Here is a 21,396-nt window from a genome sequence, read left to right as displayed (position 1 = left end):
TATATGCAACTTGCCATCATACTAACTGAGGCAGCAGACTTTGTGAAAATGTATATTTGTGTCATTCTCAAAACTTTTGGCCAAGACTGTACTATTCCTAACCTGCTGATTATGGCGAGTGCTTGAACCTCTGTGTTTATGCTTCACACAAATTCCACCACCTCCCTCTCTGCTGTCCTCCGAATTGTGCAAGTTTGTTTGTTTTGTCGTTAGCAGAGAGCGTCATACAGTATCCCCGTTTTGTGGAGACGTGCGTAATTGCGTGGCTGTCCCAAGTGATCAAAAGGACACCAGCAGATACTGATGTAATTTCGTTCAATGATAACGCTTTGACATTAGCCTAGCCCCCCCCCCTGACTATAACTTCGTATTAATTTTGCTTGCGGTTTGGGGTTTGAGGCTGGGTTTCTGTTCAGCACTTTGAGATATCAGCTGATGTAAGAAGGGCTATATAAATACATTTAATTTGATTTGATTTCCCAGACGTCGGTTTTTAATTTCACCATGTGTTGTCAAGACACATAGGCCTATGTAATGGTTGTGCAATGCGCTCACCAACAAGGTCTACATCAATATCCAATCACCTCACTCACATCAACTTCAACCATACGCAATATTTGTGTTTTAATTGCCCAAGACAACTTGGTAAATTCAACTTCAAGCAGAAAGTTGGCAACTAAGTGATATTTGCTCACATAGCTCACAGGCGCTGCAGTAGCAGTGTGTGCGTGTGTGTGTTTGTGTGAGAGTAAAACAGAGAGAGATTACTTAATTGCCACTTGGTCATGGAAGAGCGCTGAGTGGGGTTTTGCACAATGCCTTTCCTTCTTTTTTTAAATGACTTTCTATAGGCTACCGGCACTTTAAACATTTCATGTGACCTACATGAAACATAAGTCTGTTTATTGCTTTTCGACATTTCCTCCAGTTATTATACTGCGTCAAAAAATAGCCGACGACAGCAGAAAAGATGTGGACAATACCCAAACCCCGATATAAGAACTGCAACAAATTGGATACAAGGGATGAAGCCGAGATGGCCGTGAACATTGGCGGCGTGAGGCTAGTTTTAGACGGCGATGTGCTTAACCGCTACCCGGAGAGTAGACTTGCAGAACTGATCAACTGCTCAACTCTGAATTACGACGTTATCTACTCACTTTGTGATGATTATGACCCGAGTAAAAAAGAGTTTTATTTCGACCGGGATCCTGACGCTTTCAGATGTATCATTGACGTGTATTACTTCGGTGAGATTCACATCAAACGAGGTATATGTCCAATTTGTTTCATTAAAGAGATGGAGTTCTGGAAAATTCACCAAAGCTATTTGGACGAGTGCTGTAAAAGTTACCTGACTGAAAAAGAGGAAGAGCTGGCAGAGATTGCCAACAAAGTTAAGCTTATTTTGGATGATCTAGATGGGGACCCTTCTGTCAACTGCTCAGCGCGGTGTCTAAAGTTCCTTTGGAAACTCATGGAGAAACCGGAGTCCTCTTTGCCTGCGCGTGGCATCGCCGTTGCATCTTTCCTCTTCGTCCTTGTGTCCTCCGTGGTGATGTGCGTGGGGACCATTCCAGAAGTCCAAGTAGAAGATGAAGAGGGGGACCTTGTGGAGCACCCGATGCTGGAGGCCATCGAGACAGCCTGCATAGGCTGGTTCACCGTGGAATACCTGCTGCGTTTTGTGTCCTGCCCAAACAAACTGCACTTTTTCCTATCCTTTATGAACATAATAGACTTCATGGCTATCATTCCATTCTACGTGGTGTTGACCCTTACTTACCTGGGTACGGCCATGATGGATCTGGCCAAGGTCCAGCAAGCGGTCCAGGCGCTTCGCATCATGCGTATCGCCCGCGTCTTCAAACTGGTGCGCCACTCCTCTGGGCTACAGACTTTCACCTATGCGCTAAAGAGGAGTTTCAAAGAGCTGGGGTTGCTCCTTATGTACATGGGCATAGGGATATTCGTGTTCTCAGCACTGGGCTACACCATAGAGCAAAGCCACCCGGAGACCCTCTTCAGTAGCATCCCACAGTCCTTCTGGTGGGCTATTATCACCATGACCACCGTGGGCTATGGAGACATTTACCCCAAAACCACTCTAGGCAAGTGCAACGCAGCCATCAGCTTCCTGTGTGGGGTGATAGCCATAGCGTTGCCAATTCACCCCATTATCAACAACTTCGTCAATTTTTACAACAAGCAGAAAGTGCTCGAGACCGCGGCCAAGCACGAGCTGGAGCTCAAGGAGTTGCAGTCTAGCGATGATTCACTGATGAAGGCAACGCGCAAGTGTGGCGCAGCGGGTGCGTTGGAGAGCTCGATGCGTACCTCGCGTAGTGATAATTGTATACCACTTCTCGAGGAATCGACCAGGACTTTGAAGTCGAAAGATTATTGCTCGGAAACCGAATCATTTTAACTTGGTAAAGAAACATTCTATAGTGATGTGTTTCAATAGCTAGGTTTCCATCCAATTGGCGACAGATTTTCATGCGAATAGTCTAAAATCCGCATAAAAACAATATGGCATGTTCCCATCAGAGACATGTTTCCATCAAATTGAGTTGTTTTAGATCAAATGCTGTGCCTGATGACGTAGTGCACATAAAAATACAAGGTAAATGGGTTTCCATCGCATCTTGATTGATTGTGGACTTCAGGAAACAGCAGAGGGAACACCCCCCTATCCACATCGATGGAACAGTAGTGGAGAGAGTAGCAAGTTTTAAGTTCTTCGGCATACACATCACAGACAAACTGAATTGGTCCACTCACACAGACAGCATCGTGAAGAAGGCGCAGCAGCGCCTCTTCAACCTCAGGAGGCTGAAGAAATTCGGCTTGTCACCAAAAGCACTCACAAACTTCTACAGAGGCACAATCGAGAGCATCCTGGCGGGCTGTATCACCGCCTGGTACGGCAACTGCTCCGCCCTCAACCGTAAGGCTCTCCAGAGGGTAGTGAGGTCTGCACAACGCATCATCGGGGGCAAACTACCTGCCCTCCAGGACACCTACACCACCCGATGTTACAGGAAGGCCATAAAGATCATCAAGGACATCTACCACCCGAGCCACTGCCTGTTCACCCCGCTATCATCCAGAAGGCGAGGTCAGTACATGTGCATCAAAGCTGGGACCGAGAGACTGAAAAACAGCTTCTATCTCAAGGCCATCAGACTGTTAAACAGCCACCACTAACATTGAGTGGCTGCTGCCTACACACTGACACTGACTCAACTCCAGCCACTTTAATAATGGGAATTGATGGGGAATGTTGTAAATATATCACTAGCCACTTTAAACAATGCTACCTTATATAATGTTACTTACCCTACATTATTCATCTCATATGCATACGTATATACTGTACTCTATATCATCGACTGCATCCTTATGTAATACATGTATCACTAGCCACTTTAACTATGCCACTTTGTTTACATACTCATCTCACATGTATATACTGTACTCGATACCATCTACTGTATCTTGCCTATGCTGCTCTGTATCATCACTCATTCATATATCCTTATGTACATATTCTTTATCCCCGTACACTGTGTATAAGACAGTAGATTAGGAATTGTTAGTTAGATTACTTGTTGGTTATTACTGCATTGTCGGAACTAGAAGCACAAGCATTTCGCTACACTCGCATTAACATCTGCTAACCATGTGTATGTGACAAATAAAATTTGATTTGATCTTCAACTCTACGAATGGTTTTCTCGTACAAAATGTTGAGTTATTTGGCGAGTGTGCCCACTCTGGTATTGGCACGTGCGCTCGAGCGTGCTGGCGCATGTATATCCTACATGATGAGATTATTATGGACAAAAGTGCGAGATTATTTTTATTTGTCAAACAGCAAACAAGCATCGAGGATCATGTCACCAGAATAAGACCCTCGATATTTATTGGAAGGAGTATCAAGCTTATCACCTTGCACTTTCACCACCCTGTGAAATTCATGAAAACTTTTCTTAATCTATAGCCTAATAAACTGCATGCTTTCCCAACCAGTTATAGTGGGAGGACCACACAACGTCATTGTGTGACTCCAAATTTACTTCGATATAAGGGTTATTATATCAATATTTGCGCATAAAGGCGTTTCCACCGACATTTCTCGCATAATTATTTTTTACCGATTAAAATATCGCACCTTGTCTAGCGTATTTATTTGTTGTCCACATTTGTAATGTTTACCGAAACATTTTATGTTTCCATCGGGCCTCATTAAATGTTTTATCCGACATGCACTTTACTGGCATAAAAATGTTGGATGGAAACTTGATTAGCGAGCTATTTCCTCCTGTGGTTACTTCGTCTTTATGTGGGTCTACAGCTAATCGACTATCTTTAACAGTAATCCAATGGAGGACGTTTTCCTCTGAATTTAGTTTTTCAGAAGAGAATTGTAGTAATATTATTTATTCAATAATTAGTATCGAATAAAGCGTTTGCATGAAAAACATTGAAGTGGGCCTCATGAGTATCCAAATCTGGAGACAGGCATACTAATGTGGAGCTGAACCACTCCGTTCCCATCCCTTAGGGAAAGGTGCATTCTGAGGAAAGTAGTTTTGAAATGCAGTGTTCACACCTGCAGCCCCAGTCATATTGTTCCTATGTCTTTGATGTTTGTATAGGGGTTAAGGGCATGCCTCTTATTATTATACCGGTGCACAGAACTTTTATGCGCAGACAGCCTAGTGGATATATATTTTTCCAGTCCAGCCCGGTCCAGCCGCGCCCCGCTTGATCACTCCATTGTGTGTGTGTGTGATTGTGTGTACCTGCGTGCGAGAAAATGCTGTCTCAATGGGGAGAACAGTTCAGAGAGTGCCTACACTCGCCTACATGCAGGGATGAGGTCCACATATGGATGTGGTATAAATCTGAAGTCAAAAGGTCAGATTCCATGTGTTTTGTTTGCTATTTAGCGTTAAGTAAAATATCAGATAGGTATCAGATATGCCAAACAATTTGCAAAAGATCTGAATTGGGCTGCCTGTGTTAACGCAGCCCTAGTAGTCTTTTACTGTGAATTTATTTGACCATGAATTAAAGAAGAAAATGGAAGATATCGCAGGTTGACTTGAATTGAGTCCTGTGTCATCCAGTCACATACTATTTACATCCATACTATCATTTTTGCACACACTCCACTACACAATTGCTTGACTGATCAGGCTAACAAAAAAAGTTGATCTGTTAATTAAGGTTTTACTCTCAGAGCATATCTTTTCTGGCTTCCTTCAACCAAAAAGCACACATCCACATTATCGAATGCTCGCAAAAATTACTATTGCTGACAAACACATAAATATTCTGGCTCCCACAGTGTTCATTTGTTGGTCACCAATGACACGTTTCAGGGAGCAGATCTTTATCTAATAGCTTTATTTTAGGGACAAATATTAAATCATGTTATGTCCAAATGAATGGATTTGACCACAAAATAACTTATTAGAAGGAAAGACCAGACATTTACACAGACATTTTTATTACCTGCAACCTTTACCACTCTATTCACATACCGCACCTAAATGTCAAGGACATCACAATTGATACTACTCCTTGAAGGACTAGTATATATATTTTTTTTACACAAAGATTATTTTCACTGATGTTCTTCAACAAGCACAGGTTATTTGCCCATGTGCTAGTGTTCTTAATCCATCATGTATTGAATTAGTGGACAATGTCTGCATCATAGCTAAGAGAGAATGGTCAAGACAATCAATATGGAGTGAAGTTGGTGTAAGCAGAGTGTAAACAGAAACAACGGTTTGAATATGCAAGTGCACATCTTTCTCAACACCATAGGTGGAATGAGGTTATTTCTGTTTCCGTGGAGAATGTATTCTGTCTCTGTAAGGAACACAGCCTTTTGGTTACATTGAAAATCAATAAAATACAATCATGATGACCTTTTAAGTCAATTACGTAAACCCAGGGGCTTAATTTATAAAATATTCTTACGCACAGCTCTTATCGCAAATACTTTGAAACCCAAGCCAACACTGAGATTTTTAAACATTGAACTTGACACTTATTTTGAACTTGTTTTTTGCTATTTTCTACATTGTAGAATAATAATGAAGACATCAAAACTATGAAATAACACATATGGAATCATGTAGTAACCAAGATAGTGTTTAACAAATCAAAACATATTTTATATATGCGATTCTTCAAAGTTTGTGTTGATGACAGCTTTGCACACTCTTGGCATTCTCTCAACCAGCTTCATTAGGTAGGTACCTGGAATGCATTTCAATTAACATGTGTGGAATTTTAAAAGTTAATTTGTAGAATTTCTTTCCTTCTTAATTTTTTTGAGCCAATCAGTTGTGCTGTGACAAGGTAGGGGTGGAATACAGAAGATAGCCCTATTTGGTAAAAGACCAAGTCCATATTATGGCAACAGCTCAAATAAGTAAAAACTACAGTCCATCATTAAACATGAAGGTCAGTCAATCCGGAAAATCTCAAGAACTTTTAAAGTTTCTTCAAATGCAGTCATAAAAACCATCAAGCGCTATGATGAAACTGGCTCTCATGAGGACCGCCACAGGAAAGGAAGACCCAGAGTTACCTCTGCTGCGGAGGATAAGTTCATTAGAGTTAACCATACCTCAGATTGCAGCCCAAATAAATGCTTCACAGAGTTCAAGTAACAAACACATCTCAACATCAACTGTTCAGAGGAGACTGTGTGAATCAGGCCTTCATGGTTGAATTGCTGCAAATAAACCACTACTAAAGGACAGCAATAATAAGAAGAGACTTGCTTGGGCCAAGAATCACGAGCAATGGACATTAGAGCGATGGAAATCTGTTGTTTGGTCTGATGAGTACAAAATTGCATTTTTTTTGTGCCAACTGCCTTGTCTTTGTGAGACACAGAGTAGGTGAACGGATAATCTCTGCATGTGTGGTTACCACCATGAAGCATGGAGGAAGAGGTGTGATGGTGTGGGGGTGCTTTGCAGCATGGTTACACCAGCATCCTGCAGCTATACGCCATCCCATCTGGTTTGTGCTTAGTGGGACTTTCATTTGTTTTTCAATAGGACAATGATCCAACACACCTCCAGGCTGTGTAAGGTCTATTTGACCAAGAAGAAGAGTGATGGAGGGCTACATTAGATGACTTGGCCTCCATTATCACCCGACCTCAACCCAATTACTATGGTTTGGTATGAGTTGCGCTGCAGAGTGTAGGAAAAGTAGCCAACAAGTGCTCAGCATATGTGGGAACTCCTTCAAGACTCTTGGAAAAGCATTCCTCATGAAGCTGGTTGAGAGAATGCAAAGAGTGTGTATAGCTGTCATCAAGGCAAAGGTTGGCTACTTTGAAGAATCTAAAATCTAAAATATATTTGGATTTGTTCAACACTTTTTTGGTTACTACATGATTCCATATGTGTTATTTCATAGTTGTGATGTCTTCACTATTATGCTACAATGTAGAAAATAGTAAAAATAAAGAACAACCCTTGAATGAGTAGGTGTGTCCTAACCTTTGACTGGTACTGTATATATTACATACACAAAGACTAATTATAACCCACTAATATTATATGCATAAACCTGTTACACATTTTCTGAGAGTTACAGACTATGCTAATCTAGCTAATTACCGAGTGGGAATTCATTCCCTTTAAACTGGTGACAGAAAACATATCCTCTCACTTTTCAGTAGTCACTGGGGAGAGGTGAGTCAGAAGCATTTCCAAGGCCTCACAGGAGAACCCAGTCACTAATGATGGATTACCACTGAGGAAACTCAACCATCTTTAAGGGTATTTTTGGCATTGAGTCCAAATCTAGGAGTGATTACGCACATAGGCTACGGAAAGTTACGACATTTTTCTATACATACATTTTTTTTACCACAATGCTGTATAATGAAAAAAGCACTAGACAAAATATGATTTAGATTCCTAATCCTGAATGTACTTGTGTGTAATTTTTGTAATGAAACTGTTGGTCAATATATCAAATTAATAAAACACTGCCATATTATCAAGAACATTGAGGGATATAATTGGACCAGAAAGCTATTGCTCTGTCCTCTGAGGTATGTCTGAATAAATCAGCAGGTGGAAATGTGTTGGGTCAAATAACAAAGAGCCAGTTGTTGCAGTCTATCATGTCAGCCCCCTATTGTAAGGTGACCTTTTAAGAATCCTTAAACCTTGCAGTCAACCTTGCAGTTGCATGTATGGAGTTTTCTTTACCTCTTTCTCTATCGCACCCACTTCCCTCACTGTTGATCACGTTGTCTATTGGCATTTCAGATGATCCTGCTGGGCCTTTCAGGGTGGAAGCACTTTTGGAAATGTATTTTTTGGCGGGGAGATTGAAGTTTATGCTTCATATTTTTAGGAGAAAAAATAGCTTTATAATCAATAATACATGTGTTGTAAAAAGGGCGCCGCCAGTTGGAGATGCTGCAGGTTGCTGACTTGATCCTCCTACGTAGTGTGAATACGGACTAAAACACTGTGTGCTGAATATTTGTTTTAAAAAAATTAAACATATCTTGCTGTGTTTTGACAATAAAACATTTATGGGTGTTAAACTATTGTTCATATTCTATATGAATTTCCCACAAATACTGTATTTACCTGGTCCTTTTTTGAGTTATCTGCAATCTTAGCCCTGCTGAAAAAATAGCATAGCCCAGCACAGGTGGGTGACCAGCCTTCGTTGTGTTTTCGCTGGTGACCAGCTTTGTTGTGTTTCGCTGGTGATCAGCCTTCGTTGTGCTTTCGCTGGTGACTAGCCTTTGTTGTGTTTTCACTAGGGATCAGCATTCAATGTATTTTTTTCACTGGTGACTAACCTTCATTTTGTTTTCTCTGGTGACCAGCTTTCATTTTGTTTTCTCTGGTGACCAGCTTTCATTTTGTTTTCTCTGGTGACCAGCCTTCGCTGTGTTTTTTTTCTGGTGACCAGCCTTCGCTGTTTTTTGGATACATAACCTGGTCACCAGCAAAAACACAGCGAAGACTGGTCAACAGCAAAAACACAGCGAAGACTAGTCACCAGCAAAAACACAGCGAAGACTGGTCTCCAGCAAAAACACAGCGAAGACTGGTCAACAGCAAAAACACAGCGAAGACTAGTCACCAGAAAAAACACAGCGAAGACTGGTCACCAGCAAAAACACAGCGAAGACTAGTCACCAGCAAAAACACAGCGAAGACTGGTCTCCAGCAAAAACACAGCAAAGACTGGTCAACAGCAAAAACACAGCGAAGACTAGTCACCAGCAAAAACACAGCGAAGACTAGTCACCAGCAAAAACACAGCGAAGGCTAGTCACCAGCAAAAACACAGCGAAGACTAGTCACCAGCAAAAACACAGCGAAGACTAGTCACCAGCAAAAACACAGTGAAGACTAGTCACCAGCAAAAACACAGCAAAGACTACTCACCAGCAAAACAAAGCGAAGACTGGTCACCAGCAAAAACACAGCGAAGACTGGTCACCAGCAAAAATACAGCAAAGACTGGTCACCAGCAAAAACACAGCGAAGACTGGTCACCAGCAAAACACAGCGAAGACTGGTCACCAGCAAAAACACAGCGAAGGCTGGTCACCAGGAAACGCACAGCGAATGCTGATCACTAGCAAAAACACAATGAATGCTGGTCACCAACGAAAACAAAATGACAGCTGGTCTGCCAGCATAACCAGCTAGACCATGGTGGTCAGACCAGCTTGACCAGCTAGGCCATGCTGGTCAGCCAGGTGAACCAGTTAGACCATGCTAGTCAGACCAGCTTGATCAGCTAGACCATGCTGGTCAGACTAGCTTGACCAGCATCCAACCAGCATTGTCCTGCAAAGACTAGCATGGACAAGCATAGACTATCATGGACCAGCTTGAAATTCATACTGGTCTATGCATTGTAACATTTATGCTGTTTTCTGGGGTCAAATAAAATAATAGACAAGTGCAAAAATACAAAGTGGACTCTCCTCACAGATGTCTCTATTCTTAGGATAAAACACTTGTCTCTACAGACATAGTCTCTTGCGCCCTGAGTCTAGTACAGGCAAGATGTGTAAAGCAAAGACATTACATAAACATTTCTAAGGCAGACTGAATTTACCACCTATTCCCCATGGGTACTAACTTGAAAAGGCTATATCAAGTAGCAGAAGAATCCCAATAAAATCCTATTCCCGTCTCATTTTCCTCATGTCTGAAGGGGAATATAACAAACCAGTAAGTGGGTGATTACTCTTAGGTGGACATGAAATGTCAATTGCTTGGCAAACTTGGAAATGAGTATATGCTGATGATAGTATTATGTGTGCCCGATTGTTGTACTGGCTGTATCAAAACTGAAGTCAGATTTTATGGCTATGCAGGAATGCTTTGCTGATGCAAAACGTGTGCTTAATATGGGCAAAACTAAATAAGCGTTGTTTTAAAACTCTTCAGAATGTTTCAGATGAAATACATGCTCACTCATTAGATGGTTCTCCAATTGAACATGGTCCCACATATAAATACTTGGGCATTTGTATTGATGTGGATTTAACATTTAGAAAATTAGCTATTTAAGAAGCTAAGATTTAAATGTGTCTTTTTCTACAGAAATAGGCCGTGCCTTTCTCTAAGCAGTAGGATGCAGATGATTCAGTCAACCTTTTTTTTTATCTATGGTGATATTATTAGTCAAAGTGCAGCTACTACTACTCTTAAACCTTTGGATGCCATCTACCATAGTGCCCTTCTTTTGTTACAGGCGACAGTGTGAAAACAACAGTATAATGTGTGAGCTCCATTTTCACATCCCATTTCTCAAAGACAGTCTAACTCCTCTTTAATGTCACTGACTGCAGAACTGTGTCCTCCATACAAACTGCTTGAGGGTAAGAGGAGGAAGAGAAGAGAAGTCCTTGGCCATGCTTATAAAGCAGTGAGTATTTGGCTTCACAGGTATTATTGCAGGCATGTTGCTGCATAAATGATGTAATATGACAGGGAGATATGTACACTGTAGTTAAGAAAGTAATACTAAGTTTGTGTTGTGTAGTAAGCTGTTAGTAGCCCATAAGCCTCACCTTAACAATTTGTTCCCTTTTCCCCTTAGCCTACTGTTCTGACTTGGTGGTGCACATGTAGCCTATAGCCTGTTTTAGAGAAATGTCATCAAATATTGTAAGAGCTGTCATTGTCTGCTTATATATCCCCATTAGTTATCCTATGTTTCTGACTTGGTGTACAGGGAGAATCCTGTAAGAACAGCCCATGTTCTGAATTCTGTCCCTGTACATTTCAAACGTGCTGAACAAATAGTTATATTGACTACGTCTGTCCTAGCTCTCTCATTAATGTCTTAATCGAAATTATGGATTGCCTCTTATCTGCTCGTCGTCCCCATATGCCATAGTTTGTACATCTCAATTGTCAGTAGAAACCACATTTGTTTAAGCAAATCAGCCATATCAGCTATGTTTTTTTAAAGGCAGTAAATGACACTGAATGAACTGTTTCGCTGCCAGACAAGGCTCTGCTGATAGCCAGGTGTAGCAATGACTGCTGTTGGGACTCTGCTGTTGGAACAGCTTTATGTAGGCCATAACAGTTTGTGTGCAGTGTTGTGTTGTGTAGTGGCTTTGCTGGCATGCATCCCCAAATTGATTGTTGTTATTTGCACCACCATGATTTACATGCTAAAATCGCCATTGGGAAGAAGGGACATGGTTGACAACAGCAGCGCTTTTGCATGATCAAAATGTTACCCGTGAAGTTTGTTCAAGTCAATTATAATTAATGTTCTGTCAACACATCATTTCAAAGGCCCGAGCCCCCCCCCCCCTTCTTGGATATCTCATTTGTGGATTAGGCTACTTTGCTGCTCTCCTTCTTTCATAACCACACATCTCTTTGTTCTTTTATTTTCTGAGCTGGCCAGAGCGCCCTCATGGTTTGTGAGCTCTTTTCTGCGTTGACACTGTCCCTGGCAAAGGAGTGAAAACACCATAAGGCTTAACTTCAGAGAAACACAAGAGGACAATGACTTGAGAGATTGGATGTCTGGTCCCCAAGCGCCTCTGTGGTGTAAATGAAGGACACAAGGCTATCCTTCCTACACACACTGCATTTTACTGGGCCTGTAGTGTGTTCCACTCTGCTGATTATTGCTTGTGTGAAAAATAGACTCCAAGGTTATCCCATATGGATTACTAGCTGTAACAGAGCCTGTTCAAAGAAGGCTACTGTATTGGCAGACCTCTAAGCTGTTAATTAAAGACACACAAAACAATACCCAGTCATGTATAGGGATTCATAGTTTTTATCCTTAATGAATTGACAGATTAAAAGGATTTAATATATGATACTGCCGCAGCCAATAATCTGCTCCAGTGATGCTGCGTGCCTGGTCGTTGACCCTGTGCTTCCACTCGGTGTGAGTGTGTATGTGTGCACGTGTGTGTGATTAAAAAGGGAGGGGTGCTGTCCGAGGTGCTGAGAATCCAGCACTGTACCAATAAAACTGTAAATTCCGGTCCTGTGAATACGATTTCCGGAAGTTATTGTGCAGTTTCTTGGATTTTGTTTGGCTCAATCGATGTCTCCTAATTTTAGCACTTGGATAATGTGATGCTTGCTGTCTGGCGTCCCTGTTGCCTGGAGATAGGTAAAGCATGGGACGAAACATGTCATAAGCATACAAGGAAAAGGGACCTCTACAAATGACATTATCCTCGCTTTAATCAAAAGTACGTTTACAACATCCTTTGTATTGATGTATTCTCCTTACATTCGGTCATTTCAAATAGGGTGTTTAATTAACAATTTCAACTGGGCACACCATTTTATTTCAATATGGAAAATTGGGTAGTATTTGGATGAGACGTTGATCAGTGAGATTGCAACCTATATTCACCCACTCAAAATGCGATTTCAACCACGATTCCAACCATTTAAAAGGGAATACAATGTCAGATATTTTGTTTATTTATACAACAGATGAATGTGTTATCATCACTGTGCTTCATCTAATAGCATAACCAAATGATCTGGATAGCAGTTGAGATGACAAAAAATTCAACTGATCAAAGTAGTTCGAGATTTTGCGCAATTGTGAAGACCTGCGACGACCTATGTAGGCTATCATGTACATGCACGCTTTATGATTACATAATACGACATGTATATATATAGCCTCATAATGTGGCCATGGATGTGCTGCTCATTTTAAAGGTTGAATGTTACATAAGATTGTAAGATTGCCTTAACTGTAGGCTATTTTACTGTATTACAAAAGTAATGTTTAATTGGATTTGGTTGACAACGCAACCAAACATCAATATTTAAAATTAAATGTATCTTCTGCTTGGATAGTTTCATCTGTGCCTACAAAGGAATAATTGATATGTTGGATTCACGTTTCCACCTCAAAGTAAAAAAATAGGTTTAAATTCACATCAAACTTAAAATGCACATAATAGTTTGATTTTATTTAGTCCTATTCTTTAACTTAGATTTTTGTTTGAGATGTAGAGGTAAATGAAACATATCAATTATTAATTTGTAGACAAACTGGAATTAAAGCCAGACTAAGTCAGTGCCACAGATGGAACTATCCAAGCAGAAGATACATCTTCTACACATGTTGATATTTGGTTGCATTGACAACCAAACACAATTAAATATCACTAAATATCATTACATTTGAAACCCGACCAGAGCTTGAAAGCCTATGCCTATGTATTGTATATTTTTAGTTGAATTCTGGGTTGAATTGGAACAATAGCTGTTGATAACTTTGCAAATTATATATAGGCCTAAATATCATCATTGATGATATATGAGTGATAAAGTATGGGAACATTTATTTGCTCAGTCAAAAACCTAACCTTTGGAATGACTTTGATAGCAACAGTGTATCTATTTAGTTTTTAACTGGAGCTCTCTCAACAAAAAAATGCACGATAGCACATTTGTAATTGTCAGTGAAAATGTCATAGCTAAGCTAAAACCAAAGGGTAGCTGTGGGTAGATCAATTCTCCAGTAGGTGCTGCCAGCCTGTAACGCTCTGGGCGTAGTGGGTGCGAAGTCAGGCACAGGAAGCAGAGAGTACAGGGTAGTGCTATTTATTGCACACAAGGCGAACATAAGCCACCCCACAAAACACAGGGCGTACACAAAATAAATGCCCCAAACACCGGGACTCAAACAATCCGGAGAAAAACCCACAATCGAAACACGTCCACATCGAACGTGCTCAGAGCAACACAAAGCAATCCCGCACAAAGAGCAGGCGGGCCTACTGGCTAACATAGCCCAAATAATCAGCCTACACACAAAACAGGTGACACCAATGAACAGAAAATGGAAAAAGGGATCAGTGGCAGCTCGAAGGCCGGTGACGACGACCGCCGAGCGCCACCCGAACAGGAAGGGGAGCCACCTTCGGTAGGAGTCGTGACATAGCCTATATTCTTTTTTTCTTCTGATCGTGGATATAGCTTTGAAGATCTGATATTTTACAGGTACAAATTAAACATGTTATACAAGATTTGTCTATGTTTAAATTTGGTTATCACGCTGACATAATCCTATGGTTGAAATTTCAACCTCAAAAATGCAGTTTACATTGATGAATAAAAAAAAATCTAATGTTTTTTCCATATCGATTCCACATCACAATACGTTAACAAATTACATTGAAAGAATGTTGATGATTCAAGCAGTCTGTGCTCAGCGGGTTGTAAGTATAATAGCAAAGCCTAAAAGCACAAAACTAACAGACGGTGTAATTATGCAGGCCATTAACCCCTTACACTCGTGCCAATTGGCCTATATGGATGGGGCAAAATTGAAATGTTTCTTACAGAAAAATATGGAAAGCATATGCATAACCATGATAGCAATCAAAAGGGAACAGTTTGGAGATTATGGGGTAATTATTATACTAAAGGTAGTGGAGTAAAAGGTGTCAAAAATATAAATAGTTAAGTAATGTATAGATACCCCAAAAAACTACTTAAGTAGTATACAGCATTTTTACTTAATTAAGAACTTTACATCACTGATTTTAATAGCTCAAAGAAAAGTCTTCAACTATAAGGTGCTATTTTGAGCTCTCCTAGCTGTGCAGTTGAGGAAGCAAGCAGACTTGTAGTTTTCTTTGGGACACAGCCCTGCATCCCTGCCTTTACACAATTACTGATGTTGTTAATGCATTCTAAAAATGGCCCATTATAAATCGCAATCTGATCAGTTGGGCATCATTGGAAAGCATGTTCTTTTGCCAACATGTTAGCCGAGTTACAAAATATGATCTTACAGTGTTCAGCTTTCACAAGGAAATTCAGAGGAGCAGATTAAAATGTTGGTGTGCATAAAATAGTCATGAATAGAGTCACGCGTCTTCACAGTACAACAAACATAGGGTCATTCTGTTCATAGCAATATGACGCTATGCCATCTTATAAAGGAACATCAAGCACAGTGATCAAAAACGTTGACGCTGTGTCGTGACTTGACTTTCATTCATCTGATGACTGTTATTTATTTAATCCACTAAATATGTTTAATTGTTACCCGATTAAATTAATCATGTAACAATTAACTCATTAGGAATTTGGGGCACCACGGAAGAAGTTGTTTAACGAGTAACCATCTCCCGAATTAAACTCTAGAAGATACACTACCGTTCAAAAGTTTGGGGTCACTTAGAAATGTCCTTGTTTTTGAAAGAAAAGCACATTTGTCTATTAAAATAACATCAAATTGATGAGAAATACAGTGTAGAGATGGTTAATGTTGTAAATGACTATTGTCACTGGAAACGGCTGATTTAAAAAAAATGGAATATCTACATCGGTGTACAAAGGCCCAGTATCAGCAACCATCACTCCTGTGTTCCAATGCCCAACGTCAACAGTGAAGTTGCGACTCTGCGATGCTGGCCTTCTAGACAGAGTTGCAAAGAAAAAGCCATATCTCAGACGGGCCAATAAAAATAAAATATTAAGATGGGCAAACGAACACAGACACTGGACAGAGGAACTCTGCCTAGAAGACCAACATCCCGGAGTCACCTCTTCACAGTTGACGTTGAGACTGGTGCTTTGTGGGTACTATTTAATGAAGCTGCCAGTAAGGACTTGTGTGGCATCTGTTTCTCAAACTAGACACTAATGTACTTGGCCTCTAGCTTAGTTGTGCACAGGGACCTCCCATTCCTCTTTCTATTCTGGTTAGGGCCAGTTTGCTCTGTTCTGTGAAGGGAGTAGTACACAGCGTTGTACGAGATCTTCAGTTTCTTGGCAATTTCTCGCATGGAATAGTCTTCATTTCTCAGAACAAGAACAGACTGATGAGTTTCAGAAGAAAGGTCTTTGTTTCTGGCCATTTTGAGCCTGTAATCAAACCCACAAATGCTGATGCTCCAGATACTCAACTAGTCTAAAGAAGGCCAGTTTTATTGCTTCTCTTATCAGCACAACAGTTTTAAGCTGTGCTAACATAATTGCAAAAGGGTTTTCTAATGCTCAATTATCCTTTTAAAATTATAAACTTGGATTAGCTAACACAACGTGCCATTGGAACACAGGAGTGAAGACTGCTGATAATGGGCCTCTGTACGCCTATGTAGATATTCCTTTAAAAAATCTGCCGTTTCCAGCTACAATAGTCATTTACAACATTAACAATGTCTACACTGTTTCTGATCAATTTGATGTTATTTTAATGGACAAAAAAAGCGCTTTTCTTTAAAAAACAAGGACATTTCTAAGTGAACCCAAACTTTTGAATGGTAGTGTATATATGGAAGGTTTCATTCAAATCAAAAGGGGTGCTGTCAAAAAGTGATTGAATTTTTGTGGATTTACCGAATGTACTCAGATAATAGTAAAAACTCTTGCACCACGAAAGATAAATGCTAACAAACGGCTAATCGCTGATTGGCATGCTAAATACTGTATCAATGCATTCTGAATGATAAATGATAAATGCTAGCGCTCACACAAGCAGGAGTGTGAGCTAGCTAACAAGCTCAATATAAATGGTAATTACAAACAACAATAGGCAATTTCTATCTCAGAAAACAAGCCATAAACATCTTACAGCACTTACTTTTAGATGCACGCACAATAAAACATCAGAACAGCAAATGTATTGTGACCACAGGAAGAAGAGTTGTTGGAGGGATAACATGAAATGCTCATCAGAATGGTGAAAGCATGTTTCTGACTGAAAGCACGTTTCTGACATCTGACCTGCTCGTCTTCTGACTAGTTGGAATACAGCTATGACCGGAAGTGACTTTTTCTTAGCAGGTAAGGAGAACTTACACAGCAGGTTAGGACAATTAACGTGGCAGGTTAGGAGAATTCGGTTAAGGTTAGGAAAAGGGTTAGGTAAACTGCTCTCCTAACCTGCTACGAAAAGTAACTTCCGGTCGTAGCTGTACTCCATCTAGTTATAACCCCGTGCTCATGCTGGGGTCTTTTCCAGGGAATACTGACTGCTGATAGGCTAACAAAATACAGACTAGTGTGATCTTGACAAATAAGAACTAAAGAAATATTGTGGTCTTGTGAATAGAAGGCTGAGCTGCCTAAAGCTAGCTTAGAGTATGCTTCCCAGTCTAAAAAAGTTTGCAGACATTTTATGATTACATTTTTTGATGTTTTTGTTCGTTTTGGTCTTCAGCGGGGGGGGGGGGGGTTTCAGCTGTTCGTGCACACAACATTTTTTGTTGAGGCAAGTCGGATTTTGGTAGCCAAAGTTTACATCCCTTCGTCAGTGATTGGTCAACAGTATTACTCTTACTCGGAGTGGGAACATAAAGTGTTTGTTGTCATTCAACGAGAGATGACTAGATTTCATGCACATTTTTCACTTGAGATAGTAGTCAGATATAAAATTGTGTGACTAAGACCTCTGCAAAAACTTCAAAGTTTATTTCAGATTTTTTAAATTTATCTTCAATTAATTCAGACTATTTTCAGGAAGTGTATACTGGCTATGTAGTTGCCATGGTGTCTCAAGAGGGACAAACAGTAATATTGCTGCTTTTTGCTTGTTTTTCAAGTGAAGCTCTTTAGGGAATATGCGAGCATACCTAGTTCTATTAGAAGCAAACCAAACCTACGTATGCTGATGCCTTTAAGTAAGTACTAAATATCTTACTGAAGCTGGCCATTTTTACACACACACACACACACACACACACACACACACACACACACACACACACACACACACACACACACAGAGTTTTATACAGGTAACCTTGTGGGGACACACAATTCAGTCCCATTCAAAATCCTATTTTCCCTAACCACAAATCCTAAAATAAACCCTAACCCTAATTTTTTACCTTTATTTTACTAGGCAAGTCAGTTAAGAACAAATTCTTATTTTCAATGATGGCCTAGGAACAGTGGGTTAACTGCCTGTTCAGGAGCAGAACGACAGATTTTGTACCTTGTCAGCTCGGGGATTTGATTTGCAACCTTTTAGTTACTAGTCCAATGCTCTTACCACTAGGCTACACTGCCGCCCCGTTAATCTTAACCCAAAAACCTAACCATAATCCTAACCCCAGCTCCTAACCCTAAAACTAACCCCAGCTCCTAACCAAACCCTTAAAGTAATTCTAACCCTAACACTAATTCTAACCTTAACCCTAAATCCCCTAGAAATAGCATTTGACCTTGTGGGAACTAACAAAATGTCCCAAGTTGGTAATTTTTTTTGTTTGTTTACTATTCTTGTGGGGACGTCTGAGAAAGGGGTATACACTAATTTTACTCCCCAAAATAATTATATTGCAAACAGTGACATACAGTCTGAATGACCTAGAATGATTAATCCCATATTGGTCTTTCACAGTCATTCACAGGTTTCTGATTTAGATGTTGTTCAGGTTTTCCCTGTCAAACTCACACTTTTTTAAAATTGAAAAATAACATCTGGATGTTCTAAGTCCACAAAACTGCTTAAACCACATCAGGAGACCACTTTTAAGGTCTGGGAAAAATCAAAGACATTTTTATTTTTGAGGGTAGTTACCCTTTAATTGAACTGTGCAGGCACCTAACACTGTTGCTTGGTTAGCAGTGTTTCTATAGTGCACATGAGCTGGAGTTTGCAAATGAATGGGGAAGCTGCATCCCAATATGGCGAACAGAGACTAGGCTAGTGGGTGTGTCGAAAGGAAAGTAGTGGGTATATGGATAAGAGTGGGTTTGTCGAAAGGAAAGTAGTGAACATATGGAAAATATTGGGTGTGTCAAAAGGAAAGTAGTGGGCATATGGAAAAGAGTGGGTGTGTCAAAAGAAAAGTAGTGGGCATGTGGAAAGGAGTGGGTGTGTTGAAAGGAAAGTAGTGGGCATGTGGAAAGGAGTGGGTGTGTTGAAAGGAAAGTAGTGGGCATGTGGAAAGGAGTGGGTGTGTCGAAAGGAAAGTAGTGGGCATATGGAATAGAGTGGGTGTGACGAAAGGAAAGTAGTGGGCATGTGGAAAGGAGTGGGTGTGTTGAAAGGAAAGTAGTGGGCATATGGAAAAGAGTGGGTGTGTCGAAAGAAAAGTAGTGGGCATGTGGAAAGGAGTGTACTGTATGTGTCGAAAGCTCTCTGCTAATGGTTAGACGGTTTTGATTGAGCAGTGTTGGTTTCCTTCTGTTTCTTACCACTCAACTACCTTGCCGTGAGAGTTTAGACTTCTGTTTTGAAGCCAGAAGATGAGTCTGAGTTGTATTTCACTGTTGTTTTACACAAATAATTGTAAATGTTCCGTCATAAAACTGATGATTGTTTATTTTTTATTAAAAGTATTAATTATGTGGGTTGCATCGTGCATTGTATGCATGTGCTTACTGTGACTTTCACCCTAATATCTACCAGAATACAATGAGACCTATCATTAGCATTGCGATATGTTTCCTGTTGCTTAATCGTTTGAAACCTGGAAGGTGGAGGCAATTATTTTATAAAGACTTCCTCATATGCACACTCCTGTTCTATTAGTTTTCAAATAAAATGTATTTAATTGTCTAGCAGCCAAAGCTATTATCCTAGTCATATTACCAACCCATGGTAGTTGTTGCGTCTTTAGATCTCCCCTCATTTTAGAACAGTGTTTTCCCACAAATTGTATTTTGGAAGATTTTTAAGCTAAACTCCTTAAATTGAATTGATTGGACATGATATGGAAAGGCACACACCTGTCTATATGAGGTCCCACAGTTTACAGTGCATGTAAGAGCAGAAACCAAGCCATGAGGTCAAAGGAATTGTACACAGCACTCAGAGACAGGATTGTGTCGAGGCACAGATCTGGGGAAGGGTACCAAAACATTTCTGCAGCATTGAAGGTCCCCAAGAACCCATTCTTATATTGAATAAGACTCTTCCCAGAGCTGGCCGCCCAGGCAAACTGAGAAATCAGGGGAGAAGGGCCTTGGTCAGGGAGGTGACCAAGAACCTGATGGTCACTCTGACAGAGCTCCAGACTTCCTCTGGGGAGAACCTTCCAGAAGGACTACCATCTCTGCAATACTCCACCAATTAGGCCTTTATGGTAGAGTGGCCAGACGGATGCCATTCCTCAGTAAAAGGCACATGACAGCTCGCTTAGTTTGCCAAAAGGCACCTAAAGGACTCTCAGAACATGAGGAACAAGATTCTCTGGTTTGATGAAACCAAGATTGAACTCTTTGGCCTGAATGCCAAGCGTCACAGCTGGAGGAAATCTGAATGGTGGTGGCAGCATCATGCTGTGGGGATGTTTTTCAGCGGCAGGGACTGGGAGACTAGTCAGGATCGAGGGAATGATGAACGGAGCAAAATACAGATAGATCCTTGATGAAAACCTGCTCCAGAGTGCTCAGAACCTTAGACGTGCGCAAAGGTTCACCTTCCAACAGGACAACGACCCTAAGCACACAGCCAAGACAACGCAGGAGTGGCTTCGGGACAAGTCTCTGAATGTCCTTGAGTGGCCCAGCCAGATCCCGGACTTAAACCCGATCGAACATCTCTGGAGAGACCTGAAAATAGCTATGCAGCGACACTCCCCATCCAACCTGACAGAGCTTAAGAGGAATTGCAGAAACTCCCCAAATACAGGTGTGCCAAGCTTGTAGCATCATACCCAAGAAGACACTAGGCTGTAATCGCTGTTGAAGGTGCTTCAACAAAGTACGAAGTAAAGGGTCTGAATACTTATGTAAATGTGATATTTCCAGGGAGGTGGGGGGGGGGTGAATATTATGAGGGGAAAAACAAGGGTATTGGATTCGTGTTTTAAAGAAAAGCCCCTCAAGATTAGAGTGGAGCTAAACGGAGAGAGAATGTTCTTTGTTGAGTTTATAAATCTGA

At 40.7% G+C, this 21,396-nt stretch overlaps 1 protein-coding gene across 1 annotated transcript; it reads left to right on the top strand.

The window, feature by feature from the left end:
* Positions 1-970: 970 nt before the first annotated feature.
* On the top strand, positions 971-2,428 carry LOC135507476 (potassium voltage-gated channel subfamily F member 1-like). Its single transcript, XM_064927004.1, has one exon. The coding sequence runs from the start codon at positions 971-973 to the stop codon at positions 2,426-2,428; it is 1,458 nt and encodes a 485-aa protein (XP_064783076.1).
* Positions 2,429-21,396: the final 18,968 nt, after the last annotated feature.

Source organism: Oncorhynchus masou, chromosome 21 (assembly GCF_036934945.1).
Source record: "Oncorhynchus masou masou isolate Uvic2021 chromosome 21, UVic_Omas_1.1, whole genome shotgun sequence".
Classification (NCBI taxonomy): Eukaryota; Metazoa; Chordata; class Actinopteri; order Salmoniformes; family Salmonidae; genus Oncorhynchus; species Oncorhynchus masou.
The sequence above is the reverse complement of the archived record's forward strand: the minus strand, read 5'-3'. Positions and strand labels throughout refer to the sequence as shown.

What these genes read in the sequence shown, in the direction of transcription:
- LOC135507476 (XM_064927004.1), top strand. Translation starts at nt 971, where the DNA reads ATGTGGACAATACCCAAACCCCGATATAAGAACTGCAACAAATTGGAT.